At 36.6% G+C, this 24,640-nt stretch overlaps 2 protein-coding genes and 1 non-coding gene across 3 annotated transcripts; all 3 read right to left on the bottom strand.

The window, feature by feature from the left end:
• Positions 1-9,985: 9,985 nt before the first annotated feature.
• Positions 9,986-10,915, bottom strand: LOC133055832 (olfactory receptor 5D16-like). Its single transcript, XM_061140927.1, has one exon. The coding sequence runs from the start codon at positions 10,913-10,915 to the stop codon at positions 9,986-9,988; it is 930 nt and encodes a 309-aa protein (XP_060996910.1).
• Positions 10,916-13,362: 2,447 nt separating this feature from the next.
• On the bottom strand, positions 13,363-13,434 carry TRNAC-ACA (transfer RNA cysteine (anticodon ACA)). The gene has a single exon. It is a non-coding gene; the product is annotated as a tRNA-Cys (tRNA).
• A 7,695-nt stretch (positions 13,435-21,129) lies between these two features.
• LOC133055831 (olfactory receptor 5L1-like) lies at positions 21,130-22,064 on the bottom strand. Its single transcript, XM_061140926.1, is given in 3 exon segments — positions 21,130-21,241; positions 21,243-21,808; positions 21,810-22,064. Coding segments are annotated over 3 exon segments (933 nt in total).
• Between the last annotated feature and the right edge of the window lie 2,576 nt (positions 22,065-24,640).

The raw sequence follows: 24,640 nt of genomic DNA, 5'->3' as shown, positions 1-24,640 counted from the left end.
TTACATGTGCCCATTTTATTTAAGTATAAAGTTTGTATGTATGTCATATATATATATATATATATATATATATATATATATATATATAGTGAAAGTGAAAGTCACTCAGTCATGTCCAACTCTTTGCAACCCCATGGACTGTACAGTTCATGAAATTCTCCAGGTCAGAATACTGGAATGGGTAGCCATTCCCTTCTCCAGGAGATCTTTCCAATCCAGGGATTGAGCCCAGATCTCCTGCATTACAGGTGGATTCTTTATTAGCTGAGCCACCACATAAGCCCATATATATATATGTATGTATGTCATAGATAATTTATATATATATATATATATATATATATGATACTTATATAATTCTTTGTTAACAAACTATGTAACACACAGCTGCTACAAGTTCAACATTTGCATAACTTCAGATTTGAAAATATTTTCATTTTATATACTCTATCTCAGATTATGATCTAACCACACTACCAAAATCTTATCTTCCAATTTTGTCTCAATTTGTTCCAAAGTTTTTGATAAAACTGAGTGTTTTTAAAATTTTGCATACATTTAGAATTAATAGGCATAATGCAACTATTTGCCAAGCTATTCTTTGGGTATAGAACATGAACTATGGATACAATAATGACTGGATTCTGGATTACTTAACGTATATTTTTCTACATTTGTTCTGTTCGTAGCTAAATTAGCGACTTCCGAGGTCCAGTGAGTGGTAAAGAATCTGCCTGCCGATGCAAGAGATAAAGGAGATAAATTAGAGTAAGTGTGAAAGTCTGGCATAGATACATTGCCATCTTATAATTTTCAAAGTACTTTCTCATCAACTTAATTCTCACAGTTCTTTAAATTATGCTGATCACCTCTATTGAAAAGGAACTGATGATTTCAACCCAGTTAAGGATCCAGGATTGCATAACTTTGCAATCAAAGAGCCAGGGCCAGAGTTTGTACCTTCTGGATCACTAGGCACTCTTCAATAAATACTACCTACAGAAATGGAAATGTTAGAGACAGCGGTGTTTAAAAGATTAGCATAACCAAGATAGTCATTGCCCAGAACTCAATGAGCTGAATTGGATAGAGGGATATTTAGAGTTTGTGCTCAAATAGGAAGATTTACATCCTTTGACGCAGTAGCACAGAAGATATTTTGTGGTGGTTGAAACATGGATTCCTTTTTCTACTATGCAAAAGTTTAAGCAAAGAAGGAAAGCATCACTGATCTACTAGTTAATTCATTACAATTCTCCTTTCCTGAAATATAGAAAAGGCTTCCTTCTTAGAAAATACTAACTATCCTTGAATGATACCCCATCTGTTTTGTTCTGCAAACATAGAGAAGAGACTGTTTATTAACTAAGGAGTAGAGCAATTGCCACTCTCTGAAGGCAAGTAAAAGATACAATTATATCTTTTCTGAGCCATTCTTTCTTTTACAATAATGGAAAATGACTATTCACAAAAGTAGACATCAAATAAAGAGACTCATCTTTAGGGACAATGCTTAAATAAGCTTGAGGCCTTGGCCATGAGAAACAAACACTTCTTTGCTGAAGTTGTTTTTCTACCAAATCTTGTATTTCTATTCACAAATGTACAGGACCTGAAGAAAAAATTTATACAAAGAATATTAATTGTAATAATATGTCAAGTTTATTGCACATTTCAAGACTGAAAGAAAATTTCAGTTCAGTTCAGTTCAGTTGCTCAGTCATGTCCAACTCTTTGTGACCCCATGAATCGCAGCACACCAGGCCTCCCTGGCCATTACCAACTCTCGGAGTTTACTCAAACTCATGTCCATTGAATACATGATGTAATCCAGCCATCTCATCCTCTGCCGTCCCCTTCTCCTCCTGCCCTCAATCTTTTCCAGCATCATGGTCTTTTCCAATGAGTCAACTCTTCGCATGAGGTGGCCAAAGTATTGGAATTTCAGCTTCAGCATCAGTCCTTCCAATGAACACCCAGGATTGATCTCCTTTAGGATGGACTGGTTGGATGTCCTTGCAGTCCAAGGGACTTTCAGGAGTCTTCTCCAACACCACATCTCAAAAGCCTCAACTCTTCGATGCTTAGCTGTCTTCACACTCCAACTCTTACATCCATACATGACCTCTGGAAAAACCACAGCCTTGAGTAGATGGACATTTGTTGGCAAAGTAATGTCTCTGTTTTTTAATATGCTATCTAGGTTGGTCATAACTTTCCTTCCAAGGAGTAAGTGTCTTTTAATTTCATGGCTGCAATCACCACCTGCAGTGATTTTGGATCCCAGTAAAATAAAGTCAGCCACTGTTTCCACTGTTTCCCCATCTATTTCCCATAAAGTGATGGGACCAGATGCCATGATCTTAGTTTTCTGAATGTTGAGTTTTAAGCCAACTTTTTCACTCTCCTCTTTCACTTTCATCAAGAAGCTTTTCAGTTCCTCTTCACTTTCTGCTATAAGGGTGGTGTCATCTGCATATCTGATATTATTGGTATTTCTCCCAGCAATCTTGATTCCAGCTTGTGTTTCTTCCAGCCTAGCGTTTCTCATGATGTACTCTGCATATAAGTTAAATAAGCAGGGTGACAATATACAGCCTTGATATACTCCTTTTCCTATTTGGAACCAGTCTGTTGTTCCATGTCCAGTTCTAATTCTTGCTTCCTGACCTACATACAGGTTTCTCAAGAGGCAGGTCAGGTGGTCTGGTATTCCCATCTCTTTCAGAATTTTCCGCAGTTTATTGTGATCCACACAGTCAAAGGCGTTGGCATAGTCTTAATAAAGCAGAAATAGATGTTTTTCTGGAACTCTCTTGCTTTTTCAATGATCCAGAGGAAGTTGGCAATTTGATCTCTGGTTCCTCCGCCTTTTCTAAAACCAGCTTGAACATCTGGAAGTTCACTGAAAAGAAAACGCCAAGATTCCAAAAAGAAATATTAAAGCTAAATAGAACAAATGGAAAAGGAAAACTATACAGGAAACAAAAGACAGACTCCATTGAGGTGCCAACTACTATCTTTCTATGTATTTGGCAGGTGAGCATGAAAAGAGAGGATTTTGGAAGAGTTTAGCAAAATCATCTATTCCTGCAGGAATTTCTCTTTATTGATACTAGTCACTACTTATTTTTATTTTTCTGTTCCCTTAAAGCCATTATTCTAATCCCTCCCCAGTACTGTCACTTGTGTGTTGGTATTAATGCAATACTGTAAGAGAAGATTAGTAATATAATAAACAGATTGAGTCAGCCTTAATTGATATGTAAATCTATACACGATTTAAAAAGAAATAATAGGTGATTAGAATAGTGTTATCATTTAGATTCTTAATCAGAGTCCAATATAGTGAGAATTGTCTTAATATCATGTGTCAAATGTTTGGGTTTTCTTGCTGCTATTGTTTTTGTTAGACATATCTTGAGAATTTAAAACTTGTGTTACTCTGGGAATGTTTATTCTCAAAAATTTATTTTTCAGTTTCTACATGTAGAATAAGTGACTATGGAAAGATAAGAATTTAAAATCCCATCAAGTTCTAACATCCTGGGATTAAGATAAGAATACTTACCAGATCACTATCTTTTTCAATCACCTTCTTTATATACTCAGTCAGCAGTGATTCATTTTTCACTGGAAAAGGCAATTTTGATACTTAAAGATAGAAAAAATGGACCTATTGCAATATTTTTTTATAATTCATTTTGCCTGGCCTTCTGTGTTCATAGAAGAAATTTGTGTCTCCCTTCTTTGTTCATAGAAGAAATGTGTGCTTCCCTCAGGAAGACTATTGTTCCTTAGGATAATTCAAGACCTTTTATATTTCTCTGAGGCTTTTGAGACTAATTTTCTGATCTCACATCTGATTCCAGGAACACACACTGATACCCCAATCCCAGTGGGAATATTTACCAGCATAATTACAGTTCTACTGAGGAATTGTTTAAACACGAAATGAGATTTTGTAATATGTTTTTCTACAGGTTAAGAATGTCTCAGGGAAACATATTATTATATTGTGGCTTGCGAAATGGTATGCTACTATATGCAAAATTGTATTATGTATGTCCTATCTAATTTTATTTAACCTGCTCAAAGCAATGTATCAAACAATTAACAGCCTATACTAGGAAGGTGGAATAAACTGGCATAGTCTGGAATTGGTGCAGTGATGTGCCTTCTGGCCAAAGCTGTGACCTCATCTATGAGGAGGAAGAACAGGGAGAGAAAGACTCTCAGTTCAGGAGCTTCTGATAATTCAGTGATAATGAACTTTCCCACAGGAGCACTTTATACCACATGTCAGATTTTGGAAACTAAATGATAAATTTTGTGTTTCTCCTGAAAAAAAAAATAAGGGAGAAAGCACATTTATATTAAATTCAGAAAACTATAATATTGGCATCAAACACTGTCTTTATTTATTTGGCTTTCTTTATTTTTTTATTTTTAACAAACAGTCTAAAATACAATCATCAAATAATTCATAATGTTCAGTGTCTCAGATGATCTGATTAAAACTCAAGTATCAGCAGAAATTGATATAATTCCAAACTTTAATCTTTCAAAATAAATTTGAGTTGATTAATTCAATTAGGTATTTTGCTGGATCTTGAAACAGAGTCAGTGATATATTTTAGAGCCTGATGAAGACCAACTCTTTCCTTGAAAAATGTAGTCAGTCCACCAAAGTAGGATGGCAGCTCTTATGATACTATATCAGCTCATTTCTGTTCAGTCACTCAGTCGTGATTCTATATAATACAAGCTATTTGTTTTAATTCAGTTATCAGTCACACAGATTTGTAGTAGGTGAGGCTTTGTACAACAATTCCCTTGTGGGGAGCATGACCCTTCTCTTTGAAATTAGTGGCTCATAAGGACGTTTACATTTGGATTTGTGTAGAATAAAAAAGAGAATTTCAATATATGCTGATGGCTATCATAATTTTTACCTATCAAATTAACAAAGGGATTTAATTAATTACAATAGTAGTGGTAAGTGTCAATAAGGACACAGAAAGATGTAACTCTGGTATACATTTTTCTGGAAAGCCATTGATAACATATTTCCCAAGTCTTAGCATTGAAAGCCATAAAATTATATGATTTTTTAATGAGATGTTTTATTCTTGAAAGTGAAAGTGAGTCACTCCACCTCGTCCAACTCTTTGTTACCCCATGGACTGTAGCCCACCAGGCTTCTCTATCCATGGGATTCTCCAGGCAAGAATACTGGAGTGGGTAGCCATTCCCTTTTCCAGGGAATCTTCCCAACCCAGTGATTGAACTCAGGTCTCCCACATTGCAGGTGGACTTATTCTTAGCTATTAAAAGAAATAATTTAAGTACATATTGATAAAATTGAGGGGAAAAAAGCTATCTTCAAAGCTACATTGTACCATTGTTTAGAATTCTAACAATATGGAAAGTTAACAGTGAAAAATAGAGGGTTTTTTTTTTTTTGTTTTTTTAACTCTGGTGCATCATATCTTGGGTAGAAAATTATCACTTTATTTAAAATTATGGTTTTGCATTTTAAAAGATTATGGTTAATTTAAAAACTAAAGATACCTAAGTATACACTTAGGGTATATATGCAGATGTAAATGAAGGTGTATATGTAGAGATATGAGTGCACAGAGATATTATATGTTATCACTCTTATTTGCCTACAGTCCTAAAAAGATAGCTCCTTTATCCATATTAAGAAAGAGGCAAGTAAAAATTTCTCCAAGGTCTCTCAAGTTCTACATTATGGATTCTATGTGAGTAGGATCTACCGTTCAGACATTTTCCTGAGGAAAAAAAAAACAAGTGGAAATTGACCAGTTTTACATTCTGCTCTCCTTCCTAACAGCAGGATTATACATGCTTTCTTATACATAGTAACAAGATAGAGTCAAGTACATGCATGGCAAGTCGCTTCAGTCATGTCTGACTCTGTGTGACCCCATGGACTGTAGCCCCCCAGTTTCCTCTGTCCGTGGGATTCTCCAGGCAAGAATACCGGAGTGGGTTGCCATGCCCTCCTCCAGGGGATCTTCCAGACCAAGGGATCGAACACAAGTCTCTTACTTCTACTCTGGCAGGTGGGTTCTTTACCAGTAGTGCCACCAGAAGTGCATCTTCTCCATAACTTGATTGTTTGTTTGTTTGTTTTTAATTTATTTTTATTAGTGGAGGCTAATTACTTTAATAATTTCCTTAAAATAAAAAATTCTCCAATTCTTTAAATGGAAAATATATCACTTTCCTAAAATCATATTTTCATTGCCTGACCAACCAACAAATCACATCAAAACAAAAGAAAAACAAATTATAGCAACAACAACAACAAAAATTGAGTGATTTGCTTACTTCAGAGTTAAAATAGAAACATCAACTTGGAAAATTGCCTTCCTTAAGTTCTAGACTAATAATAATAAGCTAATTTATGATAAACTCATAGCTTCATCATTTTATGCCCTATTTATTCTTAGTAATATTTCTCTGGTAAAGTCTACTTTGTTTTATATTAATGCATGAGATACTTTCTGCCCTTTTATATTTAACTCTTCATAATTTATATTTAACTCTTTATAATTGAGATTCCTTTAGAAAGCACTTTAATTCATTCATTTTAGAGGCATATGAGCTAAAAAATGAGTAACACAGTGTAACTTATACTCTGCAGCAGCTATAGGAGTTACCAAAGACTAATTGAAATCTAAAGGTAAATAATAGAAGAGTATGGAATTTTGCATCAGTATTTATTGAAAAGTGTCAGTGCCTGTAGTGTTGCCATATTAAATCATCCTCTTGATTATGCCACGCACTAATTTTTAAACCACAGAGGACTTAAGTAATATGTATTTCCATTTGTTCAGAATGAGAGTAAAGGAATCGTGTTTATGACTACACCAAAAAAAAAAAAAAAAAATTAGTCATCCTTTGTCAAGATAGAGAGGAAGCTTGACAATTTATGCTCTGAAAATAGATTATTGTTTACTGATTCCAGTCAACATTAATATAACATTTCTGCTACTTTCCACTTTTGTTCTATTTAATGTAAAAATCAAGTGAGCAAGGATGTGTTGAAGAAGATAGTTTATTTGTGAATATATATAAAATAATGCTGGTTTTCACTACACATAAAAATTTTAGCCATGAAAAAAGTGATATTACATAATTCATCATTGTAAGTTTGAAATCATATAAGCATTTCAAGTTACCTCATTAAACTAACATAAAATTGTTTTTCAGTTTTTACTTCATCCTCACAAAAATGGAATTATTATAATATTTAATATTTATTTAATATTTTTTCTCAAAAGATTAGGAATTTTGTTCAGACATGAAGATTATAGAACACAAAACAGATGTGTAAATGATTCTGGCAAAACTGATGAGACTGCAGATGAAATAAAACATAAATATGATTTTTATTTTCAAATTAAATATATGTGTCTATGACAGTGAAAGTGAAAGTTGTTCAGTCACTTCTGATTCTTTGTGACCCCATGGACTGTAGTCCATGGAATTCTCCAGACCACAATACTGGAGTGGCTAGCCTTTCCCTTCTCCAGGGGATCTTCCCAATCCAGGGATGGAACCTAGGTCTCCCGCATTGCAGGCAGATTCTTTACCAGCTGAGCCACAAGGGAAGCCCAGGAGTACTGGAGTGGGTAGCCTATCCCTTCTCCAGTGGATTTACTGACATGGGAAATGAACTGGGGTCTCCTGCATTGCAGTAGATTCTTCACCAACTGAGCTATCAGGAAGCCCCTAAATATTACATTGCTTAGAGGAGAATGTAATCCTCCCTGATATACACAACCATGTTGATAAGATTATTTCTATGTTTCAGTTCAGTTCAGTTCAGTCGCTCAGTCGTGTCCAACTCTTTGCAACCCCATGAATCTCAGCACGCCAGGCCTCCCTGTCCATCATCAACTCCCGGAGTTTACTCAAACCCATGTCCATTGAGTCGGTGATGCCATCCAACCATCTCATCCTCTGTTGTCCCCTTCTCCTCCTGCCCTCAATCAAAAAAACCTCAGGGTCTTTTCAACTCTTTGCATGAGGTGGCCAAAGTACTGGAGTTTCAGCTTCAGCATCAGTCTTCCAATGAACACCCAGGACTTATCTCCTTTAGGATGGACTGATTGGATCTTCTTGTAGTCCAACGGACTCTCAAGAGTCTTCCCCAACACCATAGTTCACAAGCATCAATTCTTCAGCGCTCAGCTGTCTTCACAGTCCAACTCTCACATCCATACATGGCCACTGGAAAAGCCATAGCCTTGACTGGACAGACTTTTGTTGGCAAAGTAATGTCTCTGTTTTTTAATATGCTATCTAGGTTGGTCATCACTTTCATTCTAAGGAGTAAGTGTCTTTTAATTTCATGGCTGCAATCACCATCTGCAGTGATTTTGAAGCCCAAAAATTTAAAGTCTGTCACTGTTTCCACTGTTTCCCCATCTATTTCCCATGAAGTGATGGGACCAGATGTCATGATCTTAGTTTTCTGAATGTTAAGCTTTAAGCCAACTTTTGCACTCTCTTCTTTCACTTTCATCAAGAGGCTTTTTAGTTCATCTTCACTTTCTGCCATAAGGGTGGTGTTATCTGCATATCTGATATTATTGATATTTCTCCTGGCAATCTTGATCCCAACTTGTGCTTCTTCCAGCCCAGCGTTTCTCATGATGTACTCTGCATATAAGTTAAATAAGCAGGGTGACAATATACAGCCTTGATGTATTCCTTTTCCTATTTGGAACCAGTCTGTTGTTCCATGTCCAGTTCTAATTCTTGCTTCCTGACCTGCATACAGGTTTCTCAAGAGGCAGGTCAGGTGGCCTGGTATTCCCATCTCTTTCAGAATTTTCCACAGTTTTTTTTGTGATCCACAGTCAAAGGCTTTGGCGTAGTCAATAAAGCAGAAATAGATGTTTAGATTGTACTTAGAGTTATTTATTAAGCAACGTTCAAGTCCCAGGAAAGCTATTAGCTCTCAATTTTTACAACTAATCTACTCAATTGTATGAAGACCTTCTAGAGAGTCCTGATAAGGAGAACTGAGATATAGGCTTGATCAAGCTTCTATGTGAAGTAATAATATATGTATAATGATTAGTAAGTTATAGAAAGGGGACACAAAACATACAACAAGTATAAAGTACCTTTGTTTTTGTTCTCAGTATTTTAAGAAGCAAGCTAATTTTCCTAAGCCTCGTGTAAATTCTTTCATCCTCTCTACTGAAACTTTTTTCCAAAGTAAATTAGAATTGTATCTACAATGTATGCAAAATTTCATTTCTTCAAGCACCTAACAAGATATTTTGTATGCATATGACATAAAAGAATAGCTTAATATATGTTTAAATCATTGGCTCTTGACCATTATGTTCTTTACTCCCAAGTAAAACTTATGGCATTCTCTTTTGTTTCTCTTAAAAAATTTGCCTGTACTTCAAGGCCAGGTAAAAGAAGTATGATAACCGCAAATGATTTTGTACAATCTCTCCCCACCAACTGTATTATGATATTAACTAACACCACTGGGTCCGGAGCTTCCTGAAAGTGAAACTATATATTTCCCTGTCATCTATTTCACCAAATTTAAAGTATAAAATTGGTCACTTATTTAATGACCTGTTAGTCATCTGGGAAAAAAAGGAATAACAGAACTAGAGTTTACTGCACATATACAATATACTTGATCTATTATTTTGTTCTATATACAAATTTATGAACAAAATCATATTGAATTGGTTTTATAGATAAAGACTGAGTCAGGTTAATCCATCTTCTCTGACTTATTTAGTCAGAACCAGGTACAGTCTCTTGATCTAAAACTCATACTCTTTCCATTGCAAACAGGTTTTGTTTTACAAATCTAAAGTGATTTTTTAAATGAATTTTTGACACATAATTCATTCAAAATCAGAAAAGTGTTGTCTAATAACCAAAGCAAATTTTTAGTAGTTACATGCCCTCAATGTGAATACAATTTTGCTTTCATTAGTTTGCTCACTGTGTCTTTGACATCCTTATTTCTCAGACTGTAGATCAAGGAATTCAACATGGGGATGACCACTGTGTAAAACACAGAGGCCACTTTGACTGTGTGCCTGGAGGTTGTGGAGTTGGGCACACAGTAAAGGAAGAGGATGGTGCCATGGAAGATGCTAATGGTGGTCAGGTGGGAGGCTTTGCGATGCCCACCGGCTGACTGCATCTTCAAGGTGGTGACAACAATGAACACGTAAGACGTGAGAATGACAAGTAATGTGATCACCTCATTAAAGGTGGCAACAGTGAAAAGAAGCAACTGGCTAAGATAAGAATAAGAATAAGAGAGGGAAATCAAGGAAGAAAGCTCACAAAAGAAGTGATTGATTATGTTGAAACCGCGGAAAGATAATTTGACAGCAGAACAGGTGAGAGTCAAGGAGCAAGCTACTCCCCATGCATATGACACGACCACCAGCATGGCACAGAGTCTCTGGGACATGACGACTGTGTAGAGCAGAGGGTTGCAAATAGCCACGGAGTGGTCATAGGCCATCACAGCAAACAGAATTAATTCAGTCACCACAAAGGTGCAAAAGAGAAAGAATTGCACCATACATCCTGAAAATGAAATGGTTCTGTCTTCTACAAGCAGGTTCACCAGCATCTTGGGAGCAATGATGGAAGAATAGCAAAAATCCACAAATGAGAGGTGGCTGAGAAAAAAGTACATGGGGGTGTGCAGTTTGGGGTTAACTTTGATGATGACCATCATCCCAAGGTTCCCTGCTATGCTGAAGCTGTAGATGGCCAGAAACACCAGGAAGAGGGGGGCTTGCAGTTCTCGGTAGTCTGAAAAACCCAGGAGGGCAAATGTGGCCCCAATGGTTATATTTCTCTTGGTCAGAGACATGCTTCCTGATGGACGGATCTGAAAATCTGTCTTGGAAATAAAATATTAGGAGAGTGATTGACAGATAAAGCATACTTACCTGTGCCCTGTTCAGAGGGGATATGAAATGAGCCAAAATAAATCTGTATTATAATCCTGATAGGGGTTCATCATCTAAAGCAAAAATAGCTACAGCTTCAGAAAAGAATTACTAGTTAATTTTTTTCCTCAAACATTATAACACTTTATTCTGTTCAAGTTCTGAAATATAATTTTAATGACATACAAATGTAATAATTATAAATCAAGCAATTTTGTTTGTAACATGTAATCAAATCCTCGTGTGAGACATTTTAATACTGAACTCCATGAATTCTGCAAAATGAAATAATTTTAGCTGGTATAGTTATTAATAAAAAGTGAAAACACTTGAAATAACTTCTATAACCAGAAATAAGTTTTATATAAAATATGTGCATATTTGTGATATAAACAAAGATAGGTCTGTGTGGTAAGTAATAACAACTTACTTTTTGTTGTTTAGTTGGTAAGTCCTGTCTGACTCTGCGGCCCCATGGACTGCAGCCCACTAGACTCCTCTATCCATGGAATTTTCAGGCAAGAATACTAGAGTGGGTTGCCATTTCCTTCTTCAGGGGATCTTCCCAACCCAGGGATTGAACCTATGTCTTCTGCATTGGGGGCTGGGTCCTTTACCACTAAATCACCAGGAAACTTGTACTTACTTATGCTCATATTTTAAATATCTGATTAGCACTTTAATCATCATCCCTCTTTTTTTGACCAAAAAGGTCAGCTAGCAAATTAAATAATGATTTACAGCTTTCAGGAAATAATACCTATTGAAGGGCCTTCCTTTACATGTGAGAAAACAGACTATGACTTGCCTAGTGACATACAGGTATTGATGCTTAACTACAGCTAGAGCCCATATTCCTTAATTCCCAGTGACATACACAGCAGGCTGTGATTCCCATTACAGATTGAGATATGAGCATTTCTACTTTGCAAAGATTACATTTCACCCCTCATTTTGCTAATACTTTTGGCCACTTTAAAGACAAATTTTATGATATAAAGCTATAAAAGTTAGTTCAATATTTATGTGTGGGCCACAGAGATCTTCTGAAGATCTGTGTAAAGATGGAACATAAAGAATGGATGTTAGGGGAAGCCCTTTTTAGAAATAAATATAATTAAAAGTCCTAAATATTGACACTTGTCTAGATGATTCTCTCTTCCTTGAAAGTGAAAGTGAAGTCACTCAGTCATGTCCGACTCTGTGATCCCGTGGACTTCAGACCCACCATGTTCCTCTGTCCATGGAAATCTCTAGGCAAGAATACTGGAGTGGGTTGTCATTTCCTTCCCAGGGGATCTTCCAGACCCAGGGATCAAACCCAGATCTCCCACATTGCAGGCAGATGCTTTAACCTCTGAGCCACCAGGGAAGGTTTTCTAGATGATTCTCTCTTCCTTAGGCACCTATAATACTCAAATTGTCGGAAGCATGGATGGAAATTGAGATTCTCCACACTCTGATGACACTTAAAATAAAAGAGTTCTTAATATAGGAAAAAACAAAAAGATGGGATTTCTTAAACTGGCACACAGATAGGAAGTCCAGTTACCTTTGAATCTCAGATAGATAATGGATTATTGATATAAATGCATCCCAAGTATTCTATGGAGGTTTCCATACTAAACATTCATTGTTTATCAGAAGCTCAAATTAAATTTACCATGCTGTATTTTTGCTTGCTAAATCTGTCAACCTTATATCTAGAAGAATTTAGAATGTTATAGTGAACAATACATTCCACTTGGGACTTCCTTGTTTTAGAACAATAGGGTCTTGCCTGCCAGAAATTCCCTCCATCAAATAATGAAGACTTCTTGCTCAGACTAATATATCTGGTAAGGTTATCTCTGTTTCCACATCCCTAGAAGCAACTGGCTCTAGGTGTTTTAGCATTAAAGGTTAGAGGTCCCATGTAGCAGGACTCTTGAAGGTCCTGTATGTTCAGATATCCAAGGATTTAAGGATCAGTCAGAAGGTGATGTTTCCAAATCAGTTCTCACTATTATAAAATTCTTTACCAGTGAGCTTTCTCAGAGTTTCTCAAGCTCAGCACTATTGATATTTTGTGCTGATTTATTCTTTTTTATGGGTACCTACACTGTTCAAGGTACCACATATAGCAGTATCTCTGGCCTCTATGACAGCATCACCCTCCCCCTGGTCTCTCCATTATGGCAATAAAAAAGGTCTCTAGATATTGTCACGTGTACACTTGGGAGGGGAGAGAAAGTGCATAAAGTGAAATTGCTCACTTGTGTCCGACTCTTTGTGACCTCATGGACTGTAGCCTAACAGGATCCTCCATCCATGGGATTCTGCAGGCAAGAGTACTGGAGTGGGTTGCCACTTCCTTCCCCAGGGGATCTTCCCGACCCAGGGATTGAACCTGGGTCTCCTGCATTGTAGGCAGACACTTTACCGTCTGAGCCACCAGGGAAGTCAAGAAAGTGCATAATTGCCTGTAATTGAGAACTACTGCCTTGTTTCTTTTATTCTGGTAGCTTTTCATTTTTCCTCTGTCTGACTTAAAGCTATTTCTTAGCTCCCAAATGATGCTATAGTATAGATTAAACAATTTAGCCTATCTTTGGATTGGAGAAGAATGGTCTAAAATCTTCTTTCTTATGACTGCTTCCCATTTTTTTTTTTTCATTTTGCATTTATGAGCCGACATATTTTTCCCCCTGCTCTAAAGTATTATTTAGAGCTAGTCCTATTGATTCTATTTCTCCAAAAGATTCATTTCATTCTTTCAGTTCAGTTTTATGTAAATACCTCCCTATTGTCTGAAAAATCACAGAAGCGCAGAGTCACATACCTGAAAACTCTCACGCCCCTCTGTCCCTCCACTCCCAGGAAACATTTGTCCAGGACACTATGAAGAAGTTCAGTTACACCAAGGCCCCTCTACAGAGCTCTCTAGAAAGTATGGCCTTCCTGTTCTAAAAATGTAATGTTTGCAGTGGCTCAAACTTTCCCTAAAATAATTTTTCTCATAAAGCACTGGCAAGCCTAAGATATGTTCTAGATCACCTTACACAGTAAAGAAGATCCTATTTTCTCAAACCTACAAGCAAAGCCGCATGTGGAAAGAACAGCCTCCCTCCAGGCTCTGGAGAGTCACTGGTTTGGGGGAGAGGACTCTCATGTCTCTTTTACTCCTGGTGCCAACAAGACCCTAGAGAAAACTCCGTGCGTTGTTCTTTGTTCTTTGGAGGCCTCAGAACAAGCAATTAGAGCTAATGATTGTTTTCTGATGAAATTCTGATTTCTTGAAAAACAAACAGCAGCTTTAGAAACATTTTTTTTCATTTATTTTTAATAGTTGGAGGCTAATCACTTTATAATACCGCAGTGGGTCTTGTCATACATTGAGATGAATCAGCCATGGATTTACATGCATTCCCCATCCTGATCCCCCCTCCCACCTCCCTCTCTACCCAATCCCTCTGGGTCTTCCCAGTGCACCATTTTATACAAAAGTTGATCAAAGTGTCAATGTCAAAAAGAAAAAAAAACAAAAGTGTCAATGTCTTCTCCCCATGCTCCATGATCACTGAGGTAGAATCCAAAACATTTTGTATAGTAACAAGAGACAGCAAAAGTTATGTTTACTAATTAGTAAACATACTTTTAGTATATTGTTTTATTCTTTTAAATTTTTTCTAGATTTACTGAAGTACAATTGACAAGCAAAAATTGTATATATTTCACGTATACACCTTAATGTTCTGATAAATAAATATATATATGTATATATATATTTAATCTGGCATGAGGAAATGCACATACAATTGAGTTAATTTACTTTTTGTAGTTTTAATATTGAATATAATCAACACTGATGGCAAAACATTTACAAGGAACTCTGCAACTTATTCCCATTAATTGTAATATTTAATTTTGTGTGTGGTTTATAAATGTTATCTCCTCACCCTCATTGAGGATTATTGTATCCAGCTAGAGAAATAATATAGTTCTGTTCATGTATTAATATGACAGTTGCTGATAGAAAATAGTATATATTATAACCTTGTACAACACCACTGGGTGTTTCAGAAAAAAACTTTATACTTTGAATGTTAAATAATATTACTCAAGTCTCCTGCATTGCAGGCAGATTCTTTAGCATCTGAGCCACCGTGGAAGTCAATTGTTAAAGAATATATCCTTCATTCTTTAGTAAAGAAAAAGAAAAGAAGATGGAATAGGGACTGTTGGATATTACCCAGGGTCGGATAGAAGTATCAATACTAAGATCATAATTTAATAAATGTTACTGGATATGTTACATACCAACAGGGAAAGAAATCATTCTCAGTAAATGATGTTGTGAACATTTCTATATAGTTTGGGGATGAGAGCTGCATGATTTGTTTACAAGTACTGTTTCACTTAACAAAGTATAAAATAACAACAAAAGATCAGTAAGCTTAATACTTATCAAAATTTGAGTTCAAATATCATCCAAATTTGAGATAAAATATAGAATGGAGTTGGATTTATTTTCACTGCATTTATTCTTTAAATCACTAAAAGTAAATGTAAGTACATAAAAATCTAGACTGCATATTGAAAACAAAACAAAAACCAATTAAAAAGTAAACTACATATTGAAAAGCATGCCTGAAACATAAAATTAAGTGTTACTAAATTATGATATTTTGTAAATATTCTCCATAGAGGTTGGTGATTTTAATGTGTAAAATGTTTTATAAATTATTTTGAAAAACTTGAACACCCAGTGGAAATGTAAGCAAAGTGAACAGAAAAGAAAGGAAATCATTGAACATTAAAATGCTTCCATCTTTTAAATTTCTCTTGCTGTTGTTTTTCTCCTTTGCTTCTAATTTTTAGGTTCACATAGGAAATAACCTATAAATCCATTTGAGGATGTTTTCTGGAATTTTATTTTATCTAAAATATATTATTAGTGAGAAATGTTTCTTATACACTTTTTATTGCTAATCTGTCTACTTTGAACATATCATTTTATTTGACAAAAGGTATAAATATAGAAATAAAGTTGAGTGCTTTATCTATATTTCCATGGTCCAGTGATTTATATATTTCTTTCGCCCCTTCCACAATTCTGAATCACTCTTTCCATTCTATCTGATCAACAAAGTCACCAGCGTCAAAGACTATTTATTTTTGATGGCTAAAATTCCTTTTGGAACAAGTTGCCCAAGAAAGCTTCATTTAGTTACTAAGTCTAAAATCAACCAAGGAGACTCTGAGCTTCCATTGCAGGGGGCACAGTTTCCAACCCTGGTCCAGGAACTGAGATCCGGTATGCCTTGTAGCATGGCCTAAAAAATAAAAGCAATAACAACAACAATAACAACAAAGCAAAGCAACCAAAGAAAATGTAATAATAATAATAATTATTATTATTATTATAAGGAAATTATGACATTTATTGTACAATATGGAACCATGGAATTTTACTTAGGTCTTAGAAGATGACCACCACACTCTATCATCTTTGGTTTACAAATATTACAAAGAATAAAGTGTAATGTATCTATACTTAAAATAATAAAATGAAGATAAGAGGCTTGAGAAGTACTTGAATATTCAGTTACAGAGAGATTTATACAGTAAGTGGAGCTTACCAGCTGGCACAGTGGTAAAGAATCTGCCTGCCAATGCAAGAAATGTGAGTTCGGTCCCTGGGTTGGGAACATCCTCTGGAGGAGGAAATGGCAGCCCACTGCAGAACTGTTACCTGAAAAGGTCCATGGACAGAGGAGCATGGCAGGCTACAGTCCATGGGGTCACAAAGAGTGGGACACATATGAGCGACTGAACACACACACACACACACACACACACACACACACACACTCTTAGTGAAATGAAAACAGATTAGAAACTCTGCATTGTGCACCACAATCCCTAAAAAGTCATGTTTGTAGTCTTTTGTCATATTTTCATGTCCACTCTTTGATTCTTTGGGCCATGATATTGCTGCTGCGACTTGCGACCTAAATCCCCAGATGCACTTATTAACTGACTTACCTTTCAGTTCAGTTCAGTTCAGTCACTCAGTCATGTCCAACTCTTTGCAACCCCATGAACCACAGCACATCAGGCCTCCCTGTCCATCTCCAACTGCTGAATTCCACCCAAACTCATGTCCATTGAGTCGGTGATGCCATCCAACCATTTCATCCTCTGTCATCCCCTTCTTTTCCTGCTTTCAATCTTTACCAGCATCAGGGTCTTTTCCAATGAGTCAGCTCTTCACATCAGGTGGCCAAAGTATTGGAGTTTCAGCTTCAGCATCAGTCCTTCCAATGAACACCCAGGGCTGGTCTCCTTTGGGGTGGACTGGTTGGATCTCCTTGCAGTCCAAGGTACTCTCAAGAGTCTTCTCCAACACCACAGCTTAAAAGCATCAATTCTTGGGAGCTCAGCTTTCTTTATAGTCCAACTCTCACATCCATATATGACTACTTGAAAAACCATAGCCTTGACTAGATAGACCTTTGTTGACAAAGTAATGTCTATGCTTTTTAATATGCTGTCTAGGTTGATCATAACTTTCCTTCCAAGGAGTAAGTGTCTTTTAATTTCATGGCTGCAATCACCATCTGCAGTGATCTTGTAACACCCCTCCCAAAAAGCTTACCTTTAGATTCAGCCAAAGCCAGAGAAAAAAGAGAAAGGGGAGGGGGAGGAAAAGGAGGAAACGTTCAAAGGAAATGGGAAGGAGAAAAGAAAGAAATGTCTTCTTGCTTTCCAGTGTCTTTTCCAGTCTTTCACCATACTCTACTCAGAAGCAAAAGCAGCAGGCCGGTTTGTCCCAGGGACCAAAGACCAACGGGGCCTGTGCCTAGAGGCTGAAATATATAGACACCCCTTAGAGCTCTGTCTTTTCCTTATGAGCTTCGTATCAGATGAGCAGAGCACATCCTCCAACCTCTGAGATTCTGGCAAGGATACTTCTTCCCTGTTGTCCACACACATAAAGAATAATATAGTTTCTTCCTGAAGTTAATAATCATTAAATCAGAGACTTCCCTGGTGATCCAGTGGATAAGAACACACCCTCAATGCAGGGGCCACAGTTTAAATCCCTGGGCAGGGAGCTAAGATCTCATATGCCACGGGGCAACTAAGCCTGCACACTATAACAAGACAGCCTATGTGCTGCAACAAGAGAAGTCCACGGACTGCAACTAGAGAGGCCTGCATGAAGCAACGAAGACCCAACACAACCAAAATAATTAAATAAATAAAATACCATTAAATGAATGCATTCTTCATCTCTCCAGGCTTCCAAAATCTAACATTCCATGTATTCAACCTCACTAGGGATTTCTTTCCCTAAGTGGACCTGCCTCATATAACACACCATGTACAATATATTCAACATGGAACAATTTTGAACTAATTTACAATCTTAAAAGTCAACATAGTACTTTAAGTTCTGATATTAAGCTCAATATACATACAACTTGTATAACAGTTTTTATTCATCTAACTATCTAATAAAATTAAAGATAACTTATAATATGTAAGTGATAGTGAGAGAGAAAAGAATAAATAGTTCCAGGCCTCAAAGATTTCACTGAAACACACATAAAGTATCTTCCTAGTGCCAGTGAGTACCTACATGTTGTCAAAGTGTAATCTCGGTATAGTGCTGAGAGGTTAACAGTAATAACCATTGTTCAAACTTGAGGAAACTGAGAAATTAAGAAGTTTGTATTACTTGTCAAATTAAAAAAATGAGAGTCAAATTGCCTGTCCTGGTTTTCATAAACTCCAGTGTCCAGTTTCATAAACTCCAGTTGCATGAACTTTCTAACACTAGGATAGACAAACAGAGATATGCTTCATTGAGCAAGTGAATGCAATGTATAAATTTACATACAACATAATGGAAGCACAAATAAAGTATCAGTGGCACATATGAACCACGGTTGAAGGAAGAAATGAAGTTTAAACACATAAAGGAAGGATGAACAAAGGTCATTTTATCGACACAGAAAAGAAATATACACAGAAGTTAGAAGTCCACCTATGAGTCACAGTAAGCATTTAATGCATATTTTTAAGTATATTATCAGGTGTAAAAGAGATCGCCAGCCCAGGTTGGATGCATGAGACAAGTGCTCAGGGCTGGTGCACTGGGAAGACACAGAGGGATGGGATGGGGAGGGAAGGGGGAGGGGGGTTCAGGATGGGGAACACATGTAAATCCATGACTGATTCATGTCAATGTATGGCAAAAACCACTACAATATTGTAAAGTAACTAGCCTCCAACTAATAAAAAATAAATGAAAAAAAAAAAATAAAGTAAGCCTGAAGAAAATAATTAAAAGTGAGAAAAGTGGCAAAAGTCAGAAATGCTGCTATTCATAACAATGATTATTAAATAATTGCATACATAGACCTGATGGTCTATAGCCCATGGGGTTGCAAAAGATCTGAACCTGACCTAGAGACTAAACAACATCCAACCAATACATACACATATATAATATATCAATATATCTACATAACATGTAGGTATATACATTTATAAGCATACAGGCATAACTGGGAAATATTATAGGTTTGGTATATTCACTTTATTGTGATAAGGCAAATTAAGCTTCTCTGGTGGCTCAGATGGTAAAGAGTCTGCCTGCAGTGCAGGAGACCCCAGTTCGATCCCTGGGTCAGGAAGATCCCCTGCAGAAGGAAATAGCTACCCACTCCAGTATTCTTGCCTGGAAAACCCCATGGATGGAGGAGCCTGGCAGGCTACAGTCCATGGGGTTGCAAAGAGTTGGACACAACTGAGTGACTTCACTTTCTCTTTCCAATAAGGCAAATATCATTAATAAAGCAGGTCAAAAGCATTTTCAGTGTGCATATGTCTAAGTATGCACTCTGAAATATTATGTCTAAGGAATGTGCATATATTGGGACTTCCTTAGGGGTCCAGTGGTTGAGAATCCACTTACTTTTTCAGGGGACCTGTGCTTGATCCCTTACGGGGCACCTAAGATACCACATGCCACAGGGAACTAAATCCAAGCACCACAACTGGAGAAGTCCACATGCCACATAGAAGACCCAACACAGCCAAAATAAAATAAAATAATTTAAAATTTTAGGCAAATCAATAAAAACTAAAAAAACACATATCCTAGTTGAAAAATACTTTAAAATGCTAACCACCATCTAAACCTTCAGTGAGCTGTAATCTTTTTCAATAGTAAAATCAGATCACCAGAACTTATATAATAATGAAAAAGTTTAGAATATTGCAAGAATTACCAAAATGTGACATGTGACAGAGACATGAGCAATCAAACGTTGCTGGAAAAACTGTGCAAATAGACTTGCCTGATGCAGGGTTTCCTCAAATCTTCAATCTGTAAAAATGCAGTATCTGCAAAGTACAGTACTGTCAAGTGCAATAGACAACATATGTCTATGCACACACACACACACACACACACACATATACACATACATAGAGACAGCCAATTATGTGTTAGGGATATTCCTAAGTCATTTGCACTTGACATGTAATTTGATTTCCCTAAAATTTTTGTAACATAATTATTATCAATGTCTCTATTATTTAGATGTGATAATATATGAAACCCCAAAACCACTGGACACTGCAATGACAAAAACAAATAATAATAAAGGAAGTAAGAACAAAACAATAAAGAGAACATATAAATTTATATTTGTATACACATATGGAATCTTATTCTATGTAAAAACTGACAAAGGTGTGTTCCTTATTGTAAAATAACAGGTGTTCAATTTTGAAATGAACCCCATAATGGATGTTAAAATAAAATGTGATACTTAGTCCATTAAACTCATGAAAGTCTAAGAGAAAATTAAATTTGTGTGTTTTAACAGTCCAGTGCATGGTCCAATTTAAAACATTTTAGATAGCATCAAAGCAAAGAAGTACGCTGCACATTTTGAAATATTCTCAATCAATCCTAAACTTGTAAATTGAAAAGGCACAAAGATAAGAAAATTAAAAAGATTCACTCATAGCTATTCACATCTTGACTGTTCTTTTCACTCCAACACTGAAATGCATCATTACCCTTTCATCAGTCTCCAATTTCTAACCCTGAGTCCTGCTAGGAAAATATTCTCTAGGATAATATTTTGGAGCTTACTACTTTTCTGAGAGCTTTTTTCACATCCTTGTTCCTCAGACTATAGATCAGGGGGTTCAGCATGGGGATCACTATAGTGTAGAAAACTGGCCACTTTGTCAGTATCCATGCTGTTGCCAGAGTGGGGCTGGCAATAAATGAAACGGATTGTTCCATGAAAGACAATGATGGCAGCAAGGTGGGAAGCACAGGTGGAAAGAGCTTTGCACCTTTTGTCTGCAGAGCGCATCCTCAGGATGGTGATGAGAATAAACAAGTAGGACGTGAGGATGACCACAATGGTGATAACCTCATTGAAAGTGGCCACACTGTATAGCACCAATTGAGTCACAGTGACATCAGAGCAAGCAAGAGACAAGAGAGGGGGAAGATCACAAAAGAAATGGTTGATCACATTTGATCTGTAGGATGGGATCTGAAGAGCTAAACACAAGTGAATCAGAGAACATACAGCACCATTGAAGTAGCAACAAAACACCAACTCCATGCAGAGATTCCGGGACATGGTGACCATGTAGAACAGTGGGTCACAGTTGGCCACAAAGTGGTCATAGGCCATTACTGCCAGCAGAATGACCTCAGTTACCACAAATGTGCAAAACAGGTAGAATTGCACAGCATATTCCAAGAAGGAAATGGCTTTGTCATCATTTAAGGATGTTAGCTAGCATCTTCGGCATGATGGTCATGGAGTAACAGAAATCCACAAAGGACAAGTGGCTGAGGAAAAAGTACATGGGGGTGTGGAGTCGAGAGCTGACCTGAATCAGGGCAATCATGCCCAGGTTTCCCAAAACTGTGGCTCCATAGATGGAAAGAAACAGCAGGAAGAGGAAGACTCTGAGCTCAGGGGCATCTGAGAATCCGAGGAGGGTGGAGTCTGTCACAGCAGTGCAGTTTTCCTTTTCCATGTTCCTAATTTACTGGGTATGGAGTAAAATACTAATAGTTATTCTTCATTGGATCACTCCCAATTAGCTGCTAAAAAGGACATGAGAATAAATAAGACAGTCAACTTTTTCAGCAAAGAAATAAAACATTGACATTTTGAAGCTTAGGAAAAGTTCGGATATTATAGCCCACAAATGCACAGAGCTCACATTTAAATTCACAGATCACATGAAATAATTTACATCCATGAAAATCTGTGTGTTTATTTAAACTAGCTCTACACAATTTGCAGCTTGGAAATGGCTCATTAGAAAGACATCAAACGTTATTTAGTTAGCCATATTTGAAATTTAAATATCTTTTTTTATTCATAGACTTTTTAATCAGTTATTGAAATACTGGAATCACAGGGGATTTTTTTCTTAACACTACACAGGGAATTTCTTTCTTTCTTTTGATGAAATGATGAGAAGTATGCTTATTTAAGATTATTAACACACAAGCGTCATGTTTTTATTATTACCCTTTAAATGGAGAAGTTAATTTTATACTCTATTTTAGCATGTTTTTTCTATACAATTAGCCTAGTGATTTTTAAATTATGATATACAATGTTAGTCATTGTTCAGGGAATTATTACTTAGGTCTAAACTTTCTGAACTGTGACTCTGAAGCCTTCTAAAACCTATTTGACAAATGAATTCACTACTTTATTCAAGAAATCAAATTTGTGAATATTAAATTAACACAAGTTCTTGTTGCCACATTGCACTATTATTAATGATAGAAACTTAGAAACAAAATGTCAAACAGCAGGGTAAAATTTGAGCTACATGTATATTATTGGAAAATATGCAGCTTTCAGAAGAGCTCTCAAAGACCTGAAAAATGACTAAGAAAATGGCAAGTTAAAAATAGAAAGCCAGATCACAAAGATAGAATATGGTATATCTGTACATAAGTCATAGTGCATATTTAATTCTCAAACCATCCAAGAAACATAAATATTTTTACCAATATTTTATTCCAATTGCTTTAAAAGTGCATTCAGAAATTTGCCTACTTTTTTTAAGTAAAGGATAGATACATTCAAAGCCTTTGATATGTAGAAAATGCCAACAAAGTGTAAAACCATGCTTATTTATTTGCTCTCCTGATCCTAACTAACAATAAAATGACTTAGTAGCACCTACTGCTTATTCCTGGAGGAAAGGGAATTTGGACTAAAAGTCAACACAGCCAGATTTTTCCTCATTCTTCAAACAACTTGAAAGAGGTAAATGATATGTGAATTAAGGAATCCTAGTTTGAATACAAATAATCATTCTGATGACATGCATTGCTCTCTTCAATGGCCAGTAATATGTGAGTTGTCTTTTCTGATTTCAAAGTAGTAAATAATTTTGAAGACCTTTTCCTGTTTTTAAGCTCTAAAGATGAAAAGTTGGCTGCTGATTACTTACAGAGCAGGAGTGATATTGATCCGTGTTGGACATTTGTCAATGTCTGGAGATAGAGCTGGCTGTCACAACAGGAAGGGGTGCTCCTGACATCTAGAAGGCAGACTACAGATGCTGCTAAGCAGTGTGCAGGCACAGGACGACATCTCCTTCCCCATTCCGATCCTCCACACACACCCACAACATAAGCAAAACCCAAAATATAATCTGGCCCCAAATGTTAATAGCATCACATTTGAGAAAACTGTTGTGGAGATAAATGGCTTTGGCACAAGGTCACACTACTGGCTCTCCTGTCTGCTTCGGAAGTGGTTCACAGGCCTCTGCCCCTCTGTCCGCAGTCCTAAGGACCCCTCACCACCATTCTCAGCATCAGGGTGACTCTCAGGAGAACCTCCCTGTTGTCTTTCCTTAGTTCTGTGGATGGAGTTAATGTGAAAGGAGAAGAAGAGGGAAAGCGGGGAGGAATCAAATATTCTTCCCAATTGGCTCACACTCTTTCTCCTGTTGCACTAATAACCATTACAAGATATTTCATTCTACAGATTGAATCGCTCCCATTTCCTGTTAAGATCATTTTTCAGTAGGTAAAAGGAAAACACTTTCATAGAGTTCTCCAAACTTGACATTTGTTACAACACTTTCCAAATACAGACTTTTAAAAATCATTTCTAATGTCATTTCCCTCTTTTACAATTCCTCCTTCTCTGACACATGGCTAATAATGAATCACTCTCATTAGAAAAGAAACAAATAAGTTTACAGGCATCAGGAAATATCATTCAGTCCATTCCTCCCCAAAATATAGTCCGACCAACCTGTTGATCGGTATTGCTCCCTGTGTTTCTGAGGATGAGATGAGGGAAAATGTCACAGGCTTTATGTTTTCATGTGTGTGTATCCAGGAGGCCCACATCCTTTGAGATGCCAGAACCAATCACTGATCTCTGTGGGATCTCAATCAGATATCAAGAAAACAACATCGTCTTGGGACTCAAACAATTAATGGCTTTCATAAGACGTAAAAAGAGGGGAGAAACTCTCCTGAGTTGGTAAATGTTATTGTAAGACAACATGATTCCTTTCAGAATTTATGATAAATGACAGAGTATTGTATGCTCCATCCAGACATTGCA

Source organism: Dama dama, chromosome 5 (assembly GCF_033118175.1).
Source record: "Dama dama isolate Ldn47 chromosome 5, ASM3311817v1, whole genome shotgun sequence".
In the NCBI taxonomy this organism is placed as follows: domain Eukaryota; kingdom Metazoa; phylum Chordata; class Mammalia; order Artiodactyla; family Cervidae; genus Dama; species Dama dama.
Note: the sequence above shows the minus strand (reverse complement) of the source record. Positions and strands in the feature narration are given on the sequence as shown.